The sequence below is a fragment of the Salarias fasciatus genome, chromosome 23, assembly GCF_902148845.1.
Source record: "Salarias fasciatus chromosome 23, fSalaFa1.1, whole genome shotgun sequence".
Lineage (NCBI taxonomy): Eukaryota > Metazoa > Chordata > Actinopteri > Blenniiformes > Blenniidae > Salarias > Salarias fasciatus.
The window spans coordinates 24,693,453-24,714,373 of NC_043766.1; the positions used below are offsets into that span (position 1 = coordinate 24,693,453).

General features: G+C 40.5%; 1 protein-coding gene across 4 annotated transcripts in view; it reads left to right on the forward strand.

The window, feature by feature from the left end:
- Positions 1-20,921, forward strand: part of suco (SUN domain containing ossification factor) — a 44,727-nt gene that overhangs the window by 10,614 nt on the left and 13,192 nt on the right. For 2 of the 4 annotated variants that reach the window (XM_030083504.1, XM_030083505.1), the window contains exons 2-13: positions 10,190-10,304; positions 12,251-12,352; positions 12,856-13,187; positions 14,093-14,233; positions 14,625-14,826; positions 16,457-16,577; positions 17,263-17,390; positions 17,562-17,629; positions 17,735-17,842; positions 18,140-18,245; positions 19,569-19,589; positions 20,392-20,447. In XM_030083504.1, the coding sequence (XP_029939364.1) occupies positions 10,190-10,304; positions 12,251-12,352; positions 12,856-13,187; positions 14,093-14,233; positions 14,625-14,826; positions 16,457-16,577; positions 17,263-17,390; positions 17,562-17,629; positions 17,735-17,842; positions 18,140-18,245; positions 19,569-19,589; positions 20,392-20,447 (1,500 nt within the window). The remainder of the gene's footprint in view (positions 1-10,189; positions 10,305-12,250; positions 12,353-12,855; positions 13,188-14,092; positions 14,234-14,624; positions 14,827-16,456; positions 16,578-17,262; positions 17,391-17,561; positions 17,630-17,734; positions 17,843-18,139; positions 18,246-19,568; positions 19,590-20,391; positions 20,448-20,921) is intronic. The other 2 variants (XM_030083506.1, XM_030083507.1) reach the window with 2 other exon arrangements.

Below are 20,921 nucleotides of genomic sequence, written 5' to 3' on the forward strand. Positions count from 1 at the left end.
TTAAAAAGAAAGAGGTGGTGGTTTTTGTGCCGGGAATAGTTTGGTGGACCGACCGACACTTGTGTTAGTACATTAACTTCTTATTCATTCGGTGTCATGATTGTAAGTCAAAGCTGTGCCAATGTCTCAGCAAACCTTTTTTATTCCAAGCTGATATGCAGAATATTACAATTGTTCATCATGAATTGGCAGCTTCATCTGCCACTACTTTTTTGAAAGGTGAACTAATTACAGGCTTTCTGGGCCATGGTTGCTTTTCTGTTGAATAAATCCAAAACTTCCAAACATTCGGCCAATCATGAAACTATCTCAATCTATTGTTTGAACTAATAGCAAACAAAATCTGACCAGAAGTAATTGTCTTCACATAAAAGTTTCAGGACGGTGCAGAAATAATAATACCGTTAGCAGGCATAATTAATGATGGACTATGTTTTTGTTTGTGAAAAGTTGGATTTGAGAACACAGTTCATGGGTAAAGGGAGTCAGTCTGCATCTTCCCCGGGTCTGTGGTGATGCTGGTTAAGCCTGGTCCATGCTTCACATGTCCGCCTGTCTGCGTCCGCTTTAGAGCGTCCGTGCACCATCATGCTACATTTTGGGCTCACACGATGCGCGTTCCATGTATGCGTATCCTTGTGGAGCTTTTCCGGCACTCCAGACTGCTTATGTGCTCTTTTATTACAGATCATTTATAGAAAAATAAGTGCATATTGTCAGTCTATTATCATTTAGTATCAGAGTTTATTTCGCCTTTTTTTCTGTTTCTGAATCGCAGGGGCGGCACTAGAGCGATTAAATACTTTAATTTGTATCGGCAGACCCTCTCTTCCCTCCTGACAGTCTGCTCTCTCCGTCCATGAGTTTTTCACCTTCTGGGTGTCTTTGTAGACGGAGCTACAGCCTGATGGCTTCACACAGTCACTTTTCAAGTAGTAGCATTCCGTCATGTTTTATTTGTGGTGGTTATTTGTGGCTCCGGTGCATGCGTATACCAGTGCGACAAGCAGGTACGCGCAATGCGGTCACAAAATTTGGGCTGTGCGCTGTGGGCTGTGGACAGGAATCGATGACGATTTTTACGTGACAGGGACCGATGCGGACCAGGAGCATGGACCAGGCTTTACTGTAAATCAAAGATTATTCATAACTATGTACTTCTGAAGTGCTTTTTGTCATGTTTGACCTGCTGGTAAGCCCCACTGCCATGAAACTGCATTTGTCACAAAGCCTAAAAGCAAAGCATAAAAAGAGAGTCTCAACCCAAACAGATAAAACTGGTCTGAAATGCTTGAAAAGGAGAGGCTTGTATCCTCATGTCACAGTGAGGCATGGGTCATAATTCTTGGTAGAAGATGTTTATTGCTATGCTTCTACTCCTCCCATACAGCAAGTCAGCACATAGCACTAAAGCACTTAGTGAAATGAGGCCTTCACTCAGGCCTCGCTCACCTCCCCCGGTGGCTTGGGTCAATCCAGGCAGAAGAAGCGTGACAAGCAGAGCGGCAATGCTAATCTGTGAGGTTAATGTGTTTGCAGCAGCAAGGAAGGAAGCAGAAGCATGACTATCCATTTCCTCAGCTCTTTACACACTTTTTTTTTGTGCTGCTCTTCTAAACGTAGATTCATGCTTGCTCGCAGCAGTCGGCATAAAATCCGGAATAGCCTGTTCACAACTGGCATTAACGTGCATTTTGGGTGATCAGACCACATGTGTGGAGCCCTACAGACGAGTGTGAACAGACAACAAAGTGCTTTCACTCAAACCACGTCTCGAGGTGGTCTGGCCATCTACGCTTTGTAGTGTCAACAGTCACGCGTCGCTTGCGGGACGGTGACGCAGCAGGAAAATATATCATACATGATATGTAAACATCAGCAGTGTGCGCTGTGTTTTCCTTTAAGACAACGTACAGATTTGGGGGTCAGTCTTTCCAGCTTTCCAAATAAACTGTGGAACAGAACATGGATGCTGGTGCCTGGGAGACGTGGTGCTTTATAGCAGCTTGGACAGAGGAAACTCTCCAGTGCAAAACAGACTGAAGTAAAAACTGGGCACTAAGCCCTTTGACCTTTTAGTGTAAGTAATGTGGAGGTAGAAGTACAATGCGTGGTTTTCCCAAAAAGCATGATACAGAGAAATGTAAACAGTCTGTGTCCGTGTTTGTCACATGGGATCTGATCACCTGAAACGTATATCAATGCCCGGTGTTAACGGACATAAAGGTTTCTGTTCTGAAACAGTTTTGATTTTGACTGTCTTCTAATGTGGATCGAAGTAATTTCAACCATATGCTGATGTTTTGCCTCTGGTGGTTTTCAGAGACCAAAAAAAACAAAATCTTATGTTTCAGACTGAAAATGCCAATTTACATGCTGGTCTGAGTCGAAAGCACACAGCCACCGATCCAAAGATAAGATCTCGTGTTAGTTGAAGTGAGGTGAAGTGAGACAAACATTTAAAAAAAAAAAATGCCTACAAGATCAATGTAAATTTGAATAGAGCACCTTCTGGAGAGATGCAGTCATGTCGTTACCCAGAAAAAAAGACAAGCAATTAGATAAAATCTCTGAAATCTACAAAGTGATGAAATTGTCAAACTAAAGATTAAATGGTTGTCACAATAGAGATGACGATTAAAGATAAGAATAGTATAATAACAAATCAGTGCCGATAATAGTGTTTCATTGATTGATTTTTAAGTTTTGTCTTGAATAACAGCATCAACCACAGGAACAAGTGTTCACTATATTAAATAAATATAAATTAGTATGAGTGAGGTTGAAGTATATGTGAACCAGATATTGAAAGTTATGCCACGTCTCGGACAAAAACTACTAATAGCAAAAATGTTGGCAGTCTTTTTGGTATTATGTATCATACTGATATAGCTCTTTTTAACTAGTCATTTTAAGGCAGTTGTAGTTTTTTTTAGAATGGATATTTTTTTTTTTTTTTTTTTTTTTTTTCTTTTACGTCTTTGCCAACTCATGCAATTCTTTACATAAAAGTCCCACAACACCACCCAGACACGCCACCATAGACTAGTTTGGAATTTTGAAATGAATTAATCTTCAAATGATTCATTCTTCCACTTGCAGTAAATACAGTAAATAGACATTGTGATCCTAGAGGGACTGAGTTATACATTTCAGTAAATCAGTTTTGGAGTGGGCACCATTGCGTTTGCGTTCCAGTCGGCTTTGCTTAGTTCAACTGTGCCTGTCCTGATCACCATGAAGATGCACCAGCAGAGAGGATTACGGAGGATCAGCAGGTTTTAGAGCCAACTGCTGCTCGCTCTACATTATTTCATGCTCAGACGTGAATGAAGACTAGAGCTACACATGCAAACACTGAACACGTGAACACAGTCCTTCCTCTTGAGGTTGGGCTTTTGGACTCTACCCTCCCTTCTCCTTCAAACACCAGCGGGATGTTTTTGTCTATCTGGCAGATGCCCTGGCCTACTTTTTCCTGGCAGGCCTCCCAACATCTCGCTGCCCCACAATCCACCTCTGCCCACATGGATCCTGCATTCTCCCTCTCCAGTTTTTTTTTTTTCTCACTTTGCTCATTGCCAAACTGTTTTTTCTCTATGTTGTAATAAGACAAGTCAGTAATTCAGCAGTTGACAGCTGACTATTGAGTTTCTGAACTCTTTGGATTTATTCTGAAAAGACAGTAAATTATGTAATTAGTGGAGCCCTTAAAGAAAGGCTTTGTCTCAGTGCACTTCCATACTATTATCCAACTGTCTTTCTTACACTGTTACCTCCCAGCTGCTGATGTCCTGAATCAAAATAATTCTGGGCTTCAGTGAAAAACATCACAAGATTGTCCTCATGCATGGTGCAGAGAACAGACAGCTGTAGTGTTCACTCTACTGTTAAAACCAGGACTGCACAAACATTCACTCAAAAACTTAGCATTATGTAACAGTCTGCTTTTCTTTTTTTTGTCTGCCGGAGATTTGAAGCATCAGTATCCAGTTTGATGTCATTTTGTTAAGACAGTTAAGGTGAAAACTTAATGTGTGTTTGTGCTCGTCCCTGTCTGAGAGAAAGAGTTTAAATACTGAAGAGGAGCGAGCTGGTCTTACTTCAAGAGCTAATCTGCAAACTCATCTGCATTATTTGAGCCAGGGTAGGAGGATGTACAGTGAACATCTTGTTATTCTTCTGTCCATGTAAGCAAGGTTATTTAAGACCTCATAATCTAGATTTAAAAAAAAGAAAAACTCTCATTCTTGTTTTTGTCAGTGCCAAATAGTTTTCCTTAATATTCTGTAAGTACTTTCACTTTTTTCTCATTTAGCTATAAAGTAATGGTGAGTACCTGATGACTCAAAGCATTTCCTGAATCCAATAAAAATGGCTTTGCAGTCACGTGCAGTGTCACCTCTGAACAAACAACAGCACAAGCTTCATATATCATATTGAACTGTGGAGGGTATGTCATGCACATATAGAATGACTGGCCAAATGTCAATCACATCTGAGACATGCCCCCTCTACTTCAAATAGTTTTTACTAAAAATAAGTAAACATATAAAACTCAAATATCACTTAACGGATCATTTTACCTGTTTACTGTAATGGATGGGCATGGCAGCGGCTCACATGATCTATGCATGAGGCCCTATTGAGACAATGTTTTTGAGTGAACGCTAACGTTTTGTTGTGTTTTGACTGTTTAATTACGAGGTTCAATCCCCCGATAGCGGCTTTCAGAGAACATTTTGAAACCTGCTGTCCATCTGAACAGGAAATGCATGCAAACTTTCTGAAACGTGCAGTACTGCACTTGAGCGCTACATTTACGGTCAATAGTTTTCCTGCACATGTAAATAGTATAATTTGTGCTGCTCACTCTTGAATTTAACAACACCTAGTTAACAAGGTCTAAGTTTACTACCATTTTACTACACCATCGCTCTTCGCCAACTCGTGGCCTGGCATGAAAATGTACTTCTTTTTAATGTTTCTTGCGGTCTTGTCTGTATGACAATCATTACTAAAATCTTGCCTTCTGCCAGTGTTACATAACACCCCAAATAACTAAAAAGCAATTTTGTTTCCATGAGATCCTTCTGGTGTAAACAGCACCTTCAGTCAATAATAAAACATCCTGTTTCAGGAAAGGTCACGTACACTCTTCAGCCTGGCAGCTGCTGCTAATGTTTGACATGCTGTTAACAGATTAATCAGTCTTAAACTTGTTGTCTCTGCAGTTTGGCCTCTTCTGTGTGAACCCAGTCATCCAGTATAGTACAGTGACTTTGGTGGAGCTGTTTTATGTCCCCTCATTGTGAATGGTCCCAAAGCCAACAGGAAACATCCAGGGATTTGGCTACTCGGAACCAGTGGAGACAGTCTGTTTAGACATGGAGATGTGGACATCTTACACAAACCTCAACATTTAAGCAAATCCCATTGAATGCATGAGCCATTTGCAGCTTTCAGAGATAGAGTTTAAAGCTGCAAAGACTACTTTCAAATCCCCAGGTGCTTCTGAAGTGGAACAGGAAGTGGGGATTGAGACAGAATGAGGAAGAAGGTATTTGCAGGCTGCTGAGTCATTAGTATTGCCTCAGGCTCCTTCATTATTATTGGCCTATACATAGAGCACTCAAAGTCACTTATTGTTATAGGTACTCATGTATATATACCTTCATTTGCAGACATTCGCTCTCCCAAAGTTGCATAAGATTTGAAAAGTAGGTCACCAAATAACCGGGAAGCATGTCAGATCTTCCTTGACATTCTTTTCTTCTTTCTCCAGCTTTCCTTTTTTCACCTGTGAAAGGAATGTCAACACACAAGTCTTTTTATTCATTCATGGAAATGACACAGAGCATGACTAAGAGATTTTCTTATTTGACTGCTGCAGAGCACAAGCTGTATGGAGCTTTGTTGGTTGATTTGGTCTTTGAATTTGAATATCTTATAATTAACAAAGGGTTTTTGTGACTCTACCAGTTCCGGTTAGACATTAGTTCAGTGAGTCATGTTGCAGGAGCCCTTCAGATTTGCATGAGTCATCACATTGGCTTTTGTAAGGCGGTTTGCTCAGTGACGTTTTTGCCTAAATCATCTGTGTTGTGTGTTTTTTCAAGCGATTTAATTTGCTGCAGGCAAGGTTTGAGAACCTAACAGGTCATTATTGTTTAACTTGTTAGTTTTTTTTAGTCATACATGATTTGATTGTTGTCAAGAATTGAAATTCCCAGGTGACTGTCAAAACCAAAACTAGTGCTAGACTGAAATTATACTGTGAAACTGAGCAGAAACTGAAAGGCCTTGTCATAAAATAAGAATCTAATCACTTAGAGAACACCATGCGACTCCTTTGAATGTGTAAAGTATTTCTGTGTAACTTGGTATTTTGAAGGTTTTAACTGATTATGTCATTCAGGACACAGTCTGGAAATACAACGACAGCATGACTGCAGACACCTTACTGCAACAACCCTACAGCTGCAGATCTCTGACTAAATGTGTGAAATTAAGCTTGTCTGACACTGTGAGAGAGAGAGGGAGGGAAAAAAAACTGCAGTTATGAGATTTATACTCCTCTGCTGGATGGAGATTTGTCCTGTTTCCTTTCTCAGGCTCATGTTGTATTGTGAGATCAGAATCTGTTAGAGACAAGCAGATGAGACAGGTGAAATATTCAGTTCCTTTAAACAGTTCAGCATCTCCTCGTAGTCATGTTAGTATATTCATCTTTGTAATAAATTGGGACTGTCTCAGTTACTTCACATTATTTCATAACACTCTGATAGTATCTCTTATCTTGTCCTGTCTGAATAAATTTCAGATAAGACACAAGAACTTCAGTGACTGCAAAAAAATTAAGTAGAAGAAGAAATTAAAAACATGACAACATGTTTAGTATCAGTAGAAGTAACTTTGAATTTTAAAAAAAAAAGGTAATTTAGGCAGTTTTTGGTAGCTTTCTGGATGTACATCAAATGATTTTATTGCTCCTGAGTGAAAACTAAAGATACTAAACTGTTAATTAGAGGCTTCTTCTATTCTTTATTGCTATGAAATGATAAACTCTTGGCACTATGCCACCGAAACTACAGAACTTTGTTTTTGTGTAGAGTATAATGGCAAATTCATACATTGTCACAAGAGAAAGGTTGGCTTGAAAAAATATTTGAATGTTGACATTATTTATGAGTACTCAGCAGATACCAGCCTGAGGTATAATTTTGTGTATGAAGGCTTATGAAATGGGAGATGACCTCTTTACTGTCCTGAATGCTTACAGACAGGAAAAGACAACAAAATACTGTTATAAAGTGTAAATGCTGCCCATCGTTTGCTGAAAAATCTGCTTGTTACTGTGTCCACTGAATATTTTAAGATTTTTCTTTTTAAACATGGCTAGCTTCCCAGTGGTGTGGTGGTCATTTGAGCCTTCTCACAAGAATGCCATTGGTTTGAATTTCAGTTTGCATGTTCTTTCTCTTCATAGACTCTCTCTCGTAGTTCAAAAACATGCATTCGAGGTTGAGTGAGGACATTAAATTGCCAGTAAATGTGAGCGCGGGGTTCTGGGATTGGCTCCGTTGCCCTCTGTCCATGAATCGGATAAACTGACATAAAAGATGGAAGGATGGATGGACCGTTACCCAACACTCTTCCTTGACATTACTGAACATCTTCTATATTTAACTGTGTTTTCAGTTTTGTTGTCTCGCTATGTTGATCAGCATTTCGTCTGCTGAGGAAAACATCACTCACATACATTTTTTCATTAATCAACTAGTGCTTGGCTGTAGCCAGTTAAAGACTTAATAAATTAAGACTTTTACTTCAACAATTCACTACAAAGTTTCTACTTTGTTTTTTAGGTCCCGAAGACACCAAAGTAAATCTATCTGGCATCCCTGTTAACACTTTATGTACGTCATGCAGTGCACATGATTTGCTGGTGGTCTGTTCCAGGAACCCCTGACGTCTCTATAGAAAGACGTGGAGGATGTTTGCTTCAGCCATCCCTCCATGCCTGAGAATTACATGCTGCGGGGGGGCAAGGCAGACATTTGAAACGCCAAGCAACATAGCTTGAAGCTATGGATCTAAGTTTAGCCCGGAGTCTACATTAAGGTGGCTTCATATTTACTCCTTAGCATATGTACATTGCTCAGCTCTTATGTTTCCCCTCACTCGGTTTTGTTGCAGCTGTTAACCCTTTCAGAGGAAGTTATGAGGTGTTAACGCATAAAGGAACATGCGCATACTCTGTTTCATCATAAGCGGACGGACAAATCGACAAGGGTGAAAGTCATGTCGTGGTGTCAGTCAGTTGTTCCTGAAAGTTTGGAGACGAGGGCTCCAACCTTACATTTTACTATGATTTTTAACTTCATGCTCACAATGGATAGCAATAGACACAAAGCAGTTCCTGTAAAGGATAATGAAAATTACTGTTGTGCTCTCTGCTGTTATCACTTCAGAACAGCCCTTCATAAAAAAATGAGTTGTCTGATGAACTAGGTGAATGCATGAAGTTAAAAATCTTCTCTCGAGTCACTATTTATGCATAAGTCTGATTGGTTTACATCATGTTTTTTGGAGGCTCCTCTCACTTAGCTGGGTGTACCTGTCAGCTTGTATCTCATCATACAATCACATCAAATATTGACAAGCAGCATACAGAAGGAGGGGGCTGTCTGAGTGACAGGACGCCAATTTTCACAGATGGCTGCCCCTCTCTCTCTCTCTCTCTCTCTCTCTCTCTCTGTCTATCCCTCTGTCAGTCGCTGTGCATGCCTACTGTTCATCTCCCTTATGTTGACGGGGCGCTAACACGAGTGTCCATATGTCCTGCCCCCTCCTGAAGCTGATATCTGACCACTGGAGGGGAACGGTTTCAGACTCACATGGCTGTTTTCGAGCAGAGCTGTGTCTTCGTGTAGTTTGATCTGACCTTTACGCATGTAAGGTGTTGTCAGGCTGCAGGTTTAAACTTTACAATGGCATTTCTATATTGTACATACGGGCCTTCCAGTTTAAGCAAGCGTTCAGTGTGCATGCATGCCAAAGCCTGCAGTTGCCCATAATAGAATGTGCAAGCTGATGTCCAGTTTACGTCGTAGTGATTTGATGAATGTGAATGGTACAGTTTGTTTACCCAACAAAAACCCGGCACTTTAAGAGAGTTTGAAAAAAAAAATAATTCTGGCACAATTCATTTTACCCGAGTCTGACACAAATTGGATTGACAGCTCCAAAGCTGTGGAGTGATTCACTCATTCAGTTCAAAGTACGTCAGCCAACTCATAGGTTGTGGGTTAGCTGGCAGCATAACATGTTCAGACAGACCTTTTTCTTCAGTCTTCTTCAACTCTTCTGATAAGGCAGTCCACTGAGAAACAGCTGTACCCCCACCCCGCGTGTCCTTATCTCACTCCTTATTTTCAGACTTTATCAACCTCTTACCTCGTGTCCCCGTGATTAGCTCTTTTTAGTGTCCTTTAACCTTTTCTTCAACAGTTTTCACTCCTTCTAGTGAATCCAAGCGCCTGTGAGCTTTGGCTTTTTGTTTGCTGCGTTCTTGCTGTGTGTTTTTGCATAGTTGTGCGTCAGAGACAATGTGGGTTAATCTTTGCTCCAGGCATGGTTGGCTCTGAGCACCTTGTCCTGAAAGAAAGGGGAAAAAGCATTATATCTGGAATGCCACTGAATCTTTTGACGTGAGAGCGGGAACTAAGGAGAGGATGAATATAAGACATGGAGTAGAAGGCGGAGTCTAGGCCTATGATACAGACATGAGCAGAATTTCATTTTCACTGGTTGTTTACACCCATTGAATCTTTCTCTCTGCTTCCAGTAGAAAGCATATTTTTGATTTCTATTTGTTCCTGTCAGCTTTCAATCATCTCCTTAGAGCCTTCTTTGCCTTCGTACTCCTTTTATTGCCTTAAAGAGCTCGTGTAGTCCCTCGTGTCGGTGGCCCACCCTTCAAGAGAATGAAATGTGCCTTCACCGTAGAGGACAAGATTTCATACAGAGGGCTGTAAAAGAAAACGAGCACTTTCCTGTTAGTAAAGTTTTTAAAAGTGTTAAATGTGTCTTGAAACCTACTTCATTTCTCACTTCTGTAGATGCACGTTATTTTTGAAGACAGTGATTAGTTCCACTAATGAATATTCCACTTTTTGTGTTTCAGGTACCCAAGTCAATATGTGTGCTGTTCAGAGCATAGCTTGTCTGGCCCAACTCCGTCTGCCCAGGACGGAGACCATGACAGCCACGAGCCGGAGCAGGACTCCACACAAAACAAGGTGGGAGGAGGTTTTTCTGATTATTAAGTTGCTCTGTGGTCTAGTGGCTGTGGAGAGCTGGCTTCCATGCCGTTTTATAAGTTTTAGAGCAGAAACTGTTCAAGTAAACGTGATGTAAATTTTCAACATGGCACATTGTTAATCTTTCATCCATTTTTAATTACTATCTTCACTTTTTTGACAACTTTAATAATTCATCCACACAACTCATCCTTGATTGTGAGTAGCATCCCTGTGAATGAAATATAGTGTATATTTTTTGTTGATACTCAGGAGCTGGGATTTTTCAGGAAGCAGTGTCATTCTTAGGAACTGAAAACTCAGAGACAACTGGAATAGACAGTTATCATTTAATTGCCGTGGCTGGACTGGAAGCATTACCAGTGTTAGCAGAGCACCCATTGGATAGAGGGGAAAAAACAACATATCAGTTATTTTACCTTATCTGTCCATTTTTACAACCAGCAATCTCAGAAAACTGTCAGGACACTCCACAACAGTAAAAATCAAATTAGAAGCAAGAAGATTAGATCTGGGTCCAGGCAAATAGTTACTTGGAATGAAGACTATTTACACATCGTCAAGATCATAGTCCTTATGGGGAAAAACATCAAGAGGTCTTAATGATTGACAGTTCAGCCTGTCCTGTGTAGCAGTGGTCAACTGATAGGGGTTTTTAACTTCTCCCATAAAAGTTAAGTAACCTTTAACTTAACTAGCACAAGTTAACCAAACTACCGAAAGAGGACAACACATTGATGTCACCAACTCACACAAGCACAGAAACTTTTAATGTCTTTCTTAAGGTTGCTTCCTTGACCAGTAGTCCGAGCTTCACTTTAGATTAAATTAGAGATTTGTATGTCGAGTCATGTAAGTATTGAATAATTTGCTCTGATAATCATCTGTTGCTGTGGACTCCGCTTGTCCATCCTTTGCCTTCTTGCAGTTATTTGTTGTTTGGTTTCAGGCAAACTTTGCACTTGCATGGTCATGTGGAGGAAGCCACTGACAAAGACAACGTGTTTGCATTATCTGACTGTCTTAACACTCTCGGACCACGTGCTAACAAAATGTCAAAGACTTTAATCTCCCAACCAACTCCAATGTGTTAGATATCTGGTTACAATGACTCTTATTGCCAAATTATGACGCAACGCTCGACATTTAAATTGTCGTGTTCTCTTTCAGGTAACTCACAATTTATTACCAGGCTTATTTCCCAATGTTATGCAACACCCAGCAGACACTATTGAGAATGCTGCCAACAGTGTTTTCAGATATTTGTTGTACTTTTTGCTTTGGTATTTAAATAATGAGCCAATTGCTGATTATGTCAAAATCACATAATCTGGCGGAGTAATTAGTCGAACAGTAGTTACGAGAGCCTGTGGGTCTCTTGTTGCTTTGGTCATTGAATATTATTGCAGACTGATTTTGAGTCTATGGATGTTGTTGAATGTGGAGAGTTCAAGTGATCTTGCAGGCAAAGACGACCTGAAACGAGCTAATGTTGTCTCAGGCCTTGGTCCGGAAGGTTATATCCCCCATTTCTTATGAATGGACCCTCCAAGTTGCACCAAAATGAATAATCATTTGGGGGCTGCGTGTGTGTTGGTATGCATTTGTTTGCACAGAAGAAGGAGAATCATTGTATAGGGTCCAGCAACAAACAGGCCTGCCAGAGCAGTTTAACAGGCTTGGCAGTCTGTCATCGGTCGGATAACATGGTCTTTGTCCGCAACAAGACGCTTTTTCAGATTCTGAGCCGGAAGGGTCTTCTACATCTGACCTTTTTTGTATTCGAGATGCACTTTTGCAATGAACAATTCCTTGCAAATACTTGCTGTCAGATTTAATCCTGTAATTATTTTGGTTTTTTTTGTCATCATCATGCTGATCTGATTAGAAACTTCAAGGGTTTTTTTTCTTATTCTTTTTTCAAGGCGGTGGAAGAATGGACAACACACACCTCATACGATATGGGACTAGAAACAGAGAGAGCAGCGCTAGAGAAGCTAGCAAAGCACAGCATACACCATGAACAGGTAATAACAATCATTCAGCAACTACCCAGACCTTTCCAGGTATTGGTCAAACAAAGATAATATCTCTAAATTACACTTGTAATATACTGTACATAAAAACAAACACTAAGTATTGCTATGTGCAAAAAGCATTATACAAATGCCATATATGTATATATGTGTGTATATGTGTATATATATATATATATATATATATATATATATATATATATATATATATATATATATATATATATATATATATATATATATATATATATATATATATATATATATATATATATATATATGTATATACCTTACGTCACACATATTGTTCCTAATTTGAAGAATACATGTGAGAGACACCAGGTTACTTTAGTGAATGTTGGACAATATATACTATTTCATAGCAAAAGAATCAAGCATGTTTTTCACATGACAAGTTCTTTATAAGTGCACTAAATTTGCCTATGTACTGCCAATTATTTCACCTTCACCGACTTTTGTTTTTCTCTCACAAGACTGTGAATCCGCAGGACGTTGAGGTGGAAGAGAAGAAGCCAGACCCAGAGTCTGACACTGTACCCGTTGCCCTTGAGCCAGAACCCACCCCGGAACCGCAGGCCGACTTGAACCTGCAGATTCCTTCCCAGGACCACGACCAGGAAGCCCCTGTGTCCTCCGCTCCAGAACCAGCCCCAGCACAGGGCCCAGTGTCCACTGACGCATCCGCAGAGACTTCTGGCGATGCCCACCATGCTACAAATCCCAGACTGGACGCCCATCCAGCAACATCCCCCGATGAAGCTGAAAACACACCTACCTCACAGAGTGCTGTCCCCGCCCACACAGGGTAAGCTCGGCGTCACTCCATCATCGCACAGACCTGGTCTCTGGCAACGTGAATTGGCTTTAACCACAAACAAGTCGCATTGGGCATTGCAGTCGCAAATCATAATTGCCTGAGAGTGTAAAGATATAAACTGCATGCTGATCTTAAAATGGTTAAAGCCAATTTCAATTCAGTCCAGGTGAAATCTGTTTAAACTGCTTGTACAGTGTCAATGTCTCATTTTATAATGTGGATTTTATTTAATATTTATGTGGGTTAACTTTTGTTTCTCTTAGCTTTTTTTTTAATCACTATTATTATTATCATCTTCATTATTTTCAAACGTTTTATTTTCTCATTCACCCGAAAACTGAAAGAGACACTGAAAGGAGAACTCACATCCATCCTGGGAAGTTTCCGGTTGCTCTTCATGGAGCTGGTGGCCAACATTTTCAAGTGACATGGATCTACTCATGCACAGTGAACTTTTTGAACTGGTTTAGTCGCGAATGACACAAACTTTGAGGGGATTCTCTTGTGGACATGAAACTTAAACCAAGATAAGTGGACAGATCCCCTGGCATCCTTTTCACGTTCAGGACCGTTGAATCAACACATGAAGACGTGCGCATCAGCTGCCCCAGCAGAGAGCGGCCGCGCCATCCCCTTGTATCTGCCCATCATCTCTCTCTCTCCCGCTCTCTCTCTCTCTCTCTCTCTCTCTCACTCTCTCTCTCTCTCTCTCTCTCTCTCTCTCTCTCTCTCTCTCTCTCTCTCCCTCTCCCTCCCTGCCATGCCCTCTTTCTTTAGCTCTGTGTCATGTATCTCCTCTCTCCTCTCCCCATCCCCCTTCTCTCCCACCCTTTCTTCTCTACCCTCTCAGTGTCAGGAGGTGTGGTAAACGCCATGTCCTTTCTTTCCCTCAGTGCAGTGCGGGTTGCCAGTGAAGGAGATGAACTCCCAGTAGACAGCTTTGTCTTTGCTGAGCACTCTGATTCACAGTGCGGGGTCATTTCCCCCGAACTGGCAACCTGTGAAAACTCCCCTTTTGGCAGCCCGCTCCTCAGGTGAGTTTCTCACCACCGGAAGCCAATCAAAGCGCAGAGACAGGTAATCAAGGTACAAGCTGCACCTCTCTGCTGTGCGCAACCGTCGACCGTTCCCCTTGCTCTCCACTTACTTCTGCTTTTTTTTTTCAAAAATTATTTTTATTTTCCGTTTTCCATTGTTTTGCCTGCTCCAACAAAGGACTGTCAAAACTGCCAAACAAAATTAAAATTGTGGGTTTGTTTGTTTTGTTTTTTTTTTTGCATCATATAGCTAACATTGCTGCACACTTAATTGTGTGTTTTCTTGTTTCTGTTTTTTTTTTTTTTTGCCTTTCTTTACACTCATTCTTCCCCTGTCTATTTCTTTCTCTTTCCTGTCCACCACATTGGCCCCATGTCTTTTCTGTAGCATGGGCGAGGCTGACATAGAGGACCAGCAGTCAGACAAGAGGCACAGCTTTGTTCCTGAAGCAGAAGTAGAGTCCGCTAAAAACCCAGTGGACCAGGAGCAGGACCAGCCGCAGCAGGACCCGCAGCAGCTTGAGCTGGAAGATGGGCCTCCCTCTATGGACCAGGAGAGTAACGCTTCTCATCACCATCAAGAACAGCAGGTTTGTCACATGCTTTCAGGATTTTGAATTTACTGCACACACACACACACAAAAAAAAATTGCATTGAATTGCAGAAAAACCTTGAAGTCTTTTAGCAAGTCGATCTTGTTCTCTTTGTTTTTTTGTATCTCCTTTATTCTCTTCCTTCCTCCCAAATTACTGCATGTCCTCTCTTAAATACGCCAATGAATCTCCTCAGTGACCTTCTCCTTGTACCTGGCTGCCCCGTCCTAAGCACATTTTTCCCTCCGTAGATGTTATCTTACCTGCATACATGACTAATAAGCCAGCTTAGCCTCATCTCTCTCAGTTTCCTACAAACTGTCCAACATGAGTCATCTGTCTCCGTCCTCTCACTCTGCAACAGCCTCGCCGTGCTGAACTCTGCCACCCCCAGTTAGCCTCTTTCAGTCACTGCCTCAGTTTCTATACTGTACAACATGATGCTGTTGATGCTACAATCCTGTAGACCCCCCGCTTCAGCCTGACTCGATCCCTTCGAACAGAAATCACTCTTCTCTTCTTCATCTCTTTCACTAGCCTTCCTTTCACTTACTGTGCTTTACTGAAACAAATTCGAATATCCTGACTTCATCTATTTTCCTGTCTTTTACTCCTGCAAACAAGAAAGCGCTTTCAGCTTGTCGGAAAGAAAATATGCAACATGAGTTATTAATTCAAATGAATGTCAGATTAAATACAGGCCTGCAAAAGAAGAAGTCTTTTACATAGGTCTGGGCCATGAAGGAAGACTTGACTGTTGAACTGGGGGTAGAAAAATCACTGAATGCAGAAGAGTCAATATACATGGTTCAGGTGACGTAATTGGGACATGTGATCCTGTACACACACACAAAAAAAGAAAAGTTCTGAAACAGCTGCCATGGACAAACACTGACATTTTCCCAGGATGAAAGCATGAGGACCTGCTAAATGATGCTGTGGGTCATTAGCTCTGTTCATCTGTCCTGGAAAATAAAGGGCTCCTGTGACTGGCTTGGTTGCCTGGAGCATTGTTGAATAATCTATGAGCACATCTGTTTTTAAAGGGCATCCTTCTGATGTTTTGCTCTGAAAATGCTGATTTCAGTTGTTTTTCACTGTTGAAGGTGAAAGAAAGATCTGGGTATAGATCTGGGTATAGAAGAGGTAGTGCTTACTATCAGAAGTTTGTGCTTGTTTCATATTCGGACATAATTTTGTCTTTCTGGGGCTAATATCTGATGATTAATCTGTTTGTCGGGCTGCTGGAGCCTTTACATAAACAGTTGTCTGAGTCTGTGGATTTTTAGGATCAGACACTTTGTCGTGAGTTCCGAAAGGGCACTTATGTAAGCCATCAAAACATTACTCACAGCTCAGTGCACCTCAATGCGATAGCATCCAGCCACTCGCTGATGACCGTGAGCTGTAGATGGAAAACTTTTAATTGCTCCATACAAAATGCTTGCCCGTTATTGGCCGTGACGTGAAATTTTCCAAAGGAGTCAGTCACACTAATCAGTCTTGTTAGTTTTGTTCGGATCAGCGATTCCATAATTGTGTTATGTGTCTATGTATTCTTAGAAGTGTCGCCTCCAATCACCTTATTTATGAGTGTAATACATGCAGTCTGTCGGTGTGTTTCAGGCTGGAGAATCAGGAGAATCCAGCATTGCTCGAGAGACTGACCCCTCAGTGCCCAGCAAAGAGGACATCCCCACCTTTGACGAGTGGAAGAAGCAAGTCATGGAGGTGGAAAAGGAGAAAAGTACGTGCATACATTATTGAAACACATTTAGATGGACACACACGGCAGCAAGTGGAGACAACATGTCAATGACTGAAGTGCAAAGGCACGTGAGGGTCTGTTTGAGGGCCGCGTGCAGAGGTTGACAGAGCTGAGCTCCAACGTGGCTTGATAATGTGACTTTGTTATGCCAGCTCAGGCACAGTTTGCAGCCTTTTCTCTGCAAACAAAAGAGGCCTCTCATGTCAGGTTTAATGTGACATCCCCTTTTTCTTTTCTCATTTTTCTCTCAGTTTTCGTTTCATGTCAGTTACTTCCTTGTGCTCTATTTTTGTCTATTGCTACTTTCATCTACCTTTCATGTCTCTGCCACTGTGCATGCCATGTGCAATGGTTAGCTGACTGTGTGTGTGAGTGTGTGTGTGTGTGTGTGTGTGTGTGTGTGTTGCATAATCTCCCTAGCTCCTGTCAGGTAACACTTTTTTAAAGGCTGATTTATAGAATTGTCTCAATGCTACAGTATAAAAATTTATATAGAATGGCTGATACTCCAGTTATTCACAAAGCAAGCAGGCGTTGTGTTGGGATACCAGGCTAAATTCACTGCACAATATGCATCATGACTGTAGATTGTATTTCAGCGTTGAGACTTCTGACCACGTTTTGACCACTAGTAAGCCTTAATGCATTGCGTCCTTCCTTCCAGGTCAGTCTCTTCATACCTCAACGAATGGCAGTCCCCATTCAGTGAAGAAGGTCCAGAAAAACTTTAAGAATAACTACGCTTCTGTGGAGTGTGGTGCCAAGATACTTTCTGCCAATAATGAGGCCAAGGTGACGCCGTATTCCACCGCTATATTCAGTTGTGAAATAAATAATAATAAATAAATGATGTTTTAATAATATAGCAATAATATGAGCACATCAGTTCAGTTTTAATTGGAACCTGGTGATAACGCTTGATTTGAACTCACCAGATTTGAACTCATTTCTTTTTCTTTTCAGAGCACTTCAGCTATTCTCATGGAGAATATGGACCTTTACATGCTAAATCCCTGCAGCAACAAAATCTGGTACTTAGACTGACATTACTGCCATGTTTTTATTTGTGATGTGAATTGAAGACTCATACATGTTTTTCTTTATATAAATTCCTCATTTTATTTATTTCTCTGCAGGTTCGTGATTGAGCTCTGTGAGCCAATTCAAGTGAAGCAGCTCGACATTGCTAACTTTGAGCTCTTCTCCTCGACGCCGAAAGACTTTTTAGTTTCTATCAGTGATAGGTAAGCCCTTTGTTGTGTACGCAGAGCCTTGCTTAACAATTTCATGTACAATATTTCAGACCCTGAAGTCGGCCTGTTTTCACAGGGCAATGTGTAATTTAGAGACGTCTTGTGTTACAAGTTAGTTGCAAATCCTGTTTTCATTCTAGTAATTTGTTGTGAATGACTAGAACTCATGATGTGTGAGTGGAAACATGAAAGCCTTTCATATTCAAATCAACCGAATTCTAGTCCAGTGTAAGTGCAACACAAATTTCTCCTCATTAGTTTTTTTTTTTTTTTTTTTTTTTCCCCCAGATATCCGACAAACAAGTGGGTGAAGCTTGGTACGTTCCACGCCCGAGATGAGAGAATAGTCCAGAGCTTCCCTCTTGATGAACAGCTGTATGCTAAATACGTGAAGGTACTCCTGTTTTTCTTGCCGCTACAACCGTTTTGACTTCACACAGAGGAAAAATGTCTTCAGTCAACCACAGTAGCACATCACAGTTGGTCACAGCATTCAGAGACACAAGCGGAAGCTGTATTTCAAGCTCCTGAGGCCCTCTTATGATTTCATGGCACAATCACGATGCCATCAAGGCGTCCAGTAAACCGTCCCATGAGTGAATAAAGAGTAGTAAACGTAAGGGTGTAACAGACTTGTGAAAAACATAAGGGCAGAGGCACATTTATACAGAGTGTTTTAGGACACTCGGGACATCACGTCATTGTGTGGCCTGATGTAATGTTTGCCTTCTGACAGAATTTGTAGTTTTCTGTTTCTAATTAGAATTTTAAACTATTAAATATCTGATTTTTACCTTGTAGTTCAGGCTTCACTGTGTTCCAGTATCTCAGTGAAAAATTAAACAGACAATCCTAAATCTTATGTTGTCTGTCTTGTGTGAATTATGTTATTTTTTATTTTACCCGTGCAAAATCTCAACATAAGTTCACCGCTTGAGCCCACATCCCTTTGTCTGCAATTGGACTTTTGAGTCTATTACTTTTATCTCATCACATAGATTCACACAATCTGCTCACTATGACTTGATTGATCCTATTTTGTGATTATAGCAGTAAAAGACCTTTAGCTGTGTTTTATACCATGTCTGTTGCTTTGTATCAAGTTGAATACATGTGATTATGCCAGACTGAATTATTTCATGTTTTTCTTAATGGTCTGTCTCCTCACATTCCACTCATCAAATGTTCAATGGAACCTTGTTTAAAAAAAGGAAAAAAAAAAAAACAGAGGTTGATTAATGTTGGATAATTGCCCCTTTTCATGTGAGTGTGGGTGTTTTGTGTAGGAGCTTACCATGATTCATCTGTACTTTTCTGAAACACTTGTTTTTCTTACATAAACAGATTTTTTTTTTTTTTTAACCAGAGGCTTTCACTGTGATCTGCTTTGTTGGCACTGCGATCCAATATGTGTTTTTCAGATTTCTTTTAATATATCTGTCCAGAGCTTGTTGCTCAGTTTGTCTGTCCCTCTGTCTCCCTGTGCATCTGTCTAGCTGCTTATTAGAAACATCTCTGTATTATCTTGCCTGTGGAATGAGATTATAACAATAATCTTGTATATGCCAGCAGAGCATTTGTCTTCTGACTGAGCTGAACTGTTCGCAATATCTTGATTTTTTTTTCTCCCTATAGCTTGAATCAGTTGTCACTGATTACTTTTTCTTGTTTTATTTCTCTCTCATTCTGTCCATCTTCTGTCTTCTTCTCGCATCAGATGTTCATCAAGTACATAAAGGTTAGAACTCTTCTGTCTATGTAAGAGGTTGTGATGGGCTTGAAAACACGCTTTTAATGATCGAACACTGGAGTGGCTGGGTTGCGTAATCTTTAATGCATGTGAATAAACAGTAAAGACAAATACACACACACAGACTGTAACAATAAACCTGTACTTCTAGTGTTTGGTGGATTGTGGGTTTATGGTAGGGCTGCATGATATGTTGTAAATTTCTCATTATTCTGACATTTGCAATATAAGTATTGCAAAAGACTGACTGAGCTGCAATAAATATTTAGTTTCAATACACTGTGAATGTGTCCACATTTGGATAATTAGCTGTAGCTTTGCTGCCGTACATTATGCTGACAACTGATTGCAGTTAGTTTAAAGTGAAGCAAACAGAAAAAAGTCAGAAGTATAGAAATAGATGAAAAGAAAGATTAATAAATCAAAAGCTGGTCAGCTTCTGCACTGCAGTGAGCATGCCGACAAAAAGGAAAAAGAAAAGCCACAAAACTAGTGCAGCTTGCATTTGGTTAAAATTGGGTCCAAGAAGAGACAGAGGACTTTTCCTTCCAGGTTCAAATGCCAAAGCATATTGACGTCAGTGTCTTATAGATCAAATCTTAAGTGTTTATTTGGCTTAAAATATATTGGAATTGTAAGACTCCATCAACATTACTATATTATGTTTTGCATGATAAACTCATATCGTGCAGCCCTAGTTTTTGGGTTAATTACATTTTTGGAGATTTTGGGGGTTTGATCATGTGGCTTGTTGTTGTTTTCAGTGTCTTGGTTTTTATTTGTCCTTCAGGTTGAACTCCTCTCGCATTTCGGATCCGAACACTTCTGTCCTCTTAGTCTCATCAGGTATGACAAATAACTCGAATTTGATTGAGCACTTTGCCATGAAATATATCTTGCAGAGGTCACACAATGAGTTCATAGCTACTGTGTAACTACTGAACCTTTTTTCATTATTCCCATAAACACACATGAGTCCACATGTTTGTTTTGAGGCATGTTCAGTAAATGCTTTACTTTTGACACTGAAAAGTTTGCGTCGCTTTTTCAAATCAGTAATTTAGTACTATTCCTGTTTGCACACATCCACTGGAGGAAAAAAAATCAATCTATCTACAGTTTAATTTATTTGCCTTCAGCTGTTTTATCAGATTTGAGTCCACATTTACAATCTACACTGTTTGCTCTTCCTCCAAACGTGCCCTGATCTGCCCAGGTCCTGGAGCCATATCAATCCCACCGAGTGGTTTTGCTACCTATGCTGTTTGATAATTCCAACCTTTAGCCTCGTTTATTTCAGTGTGTTTGATTATGTAACAA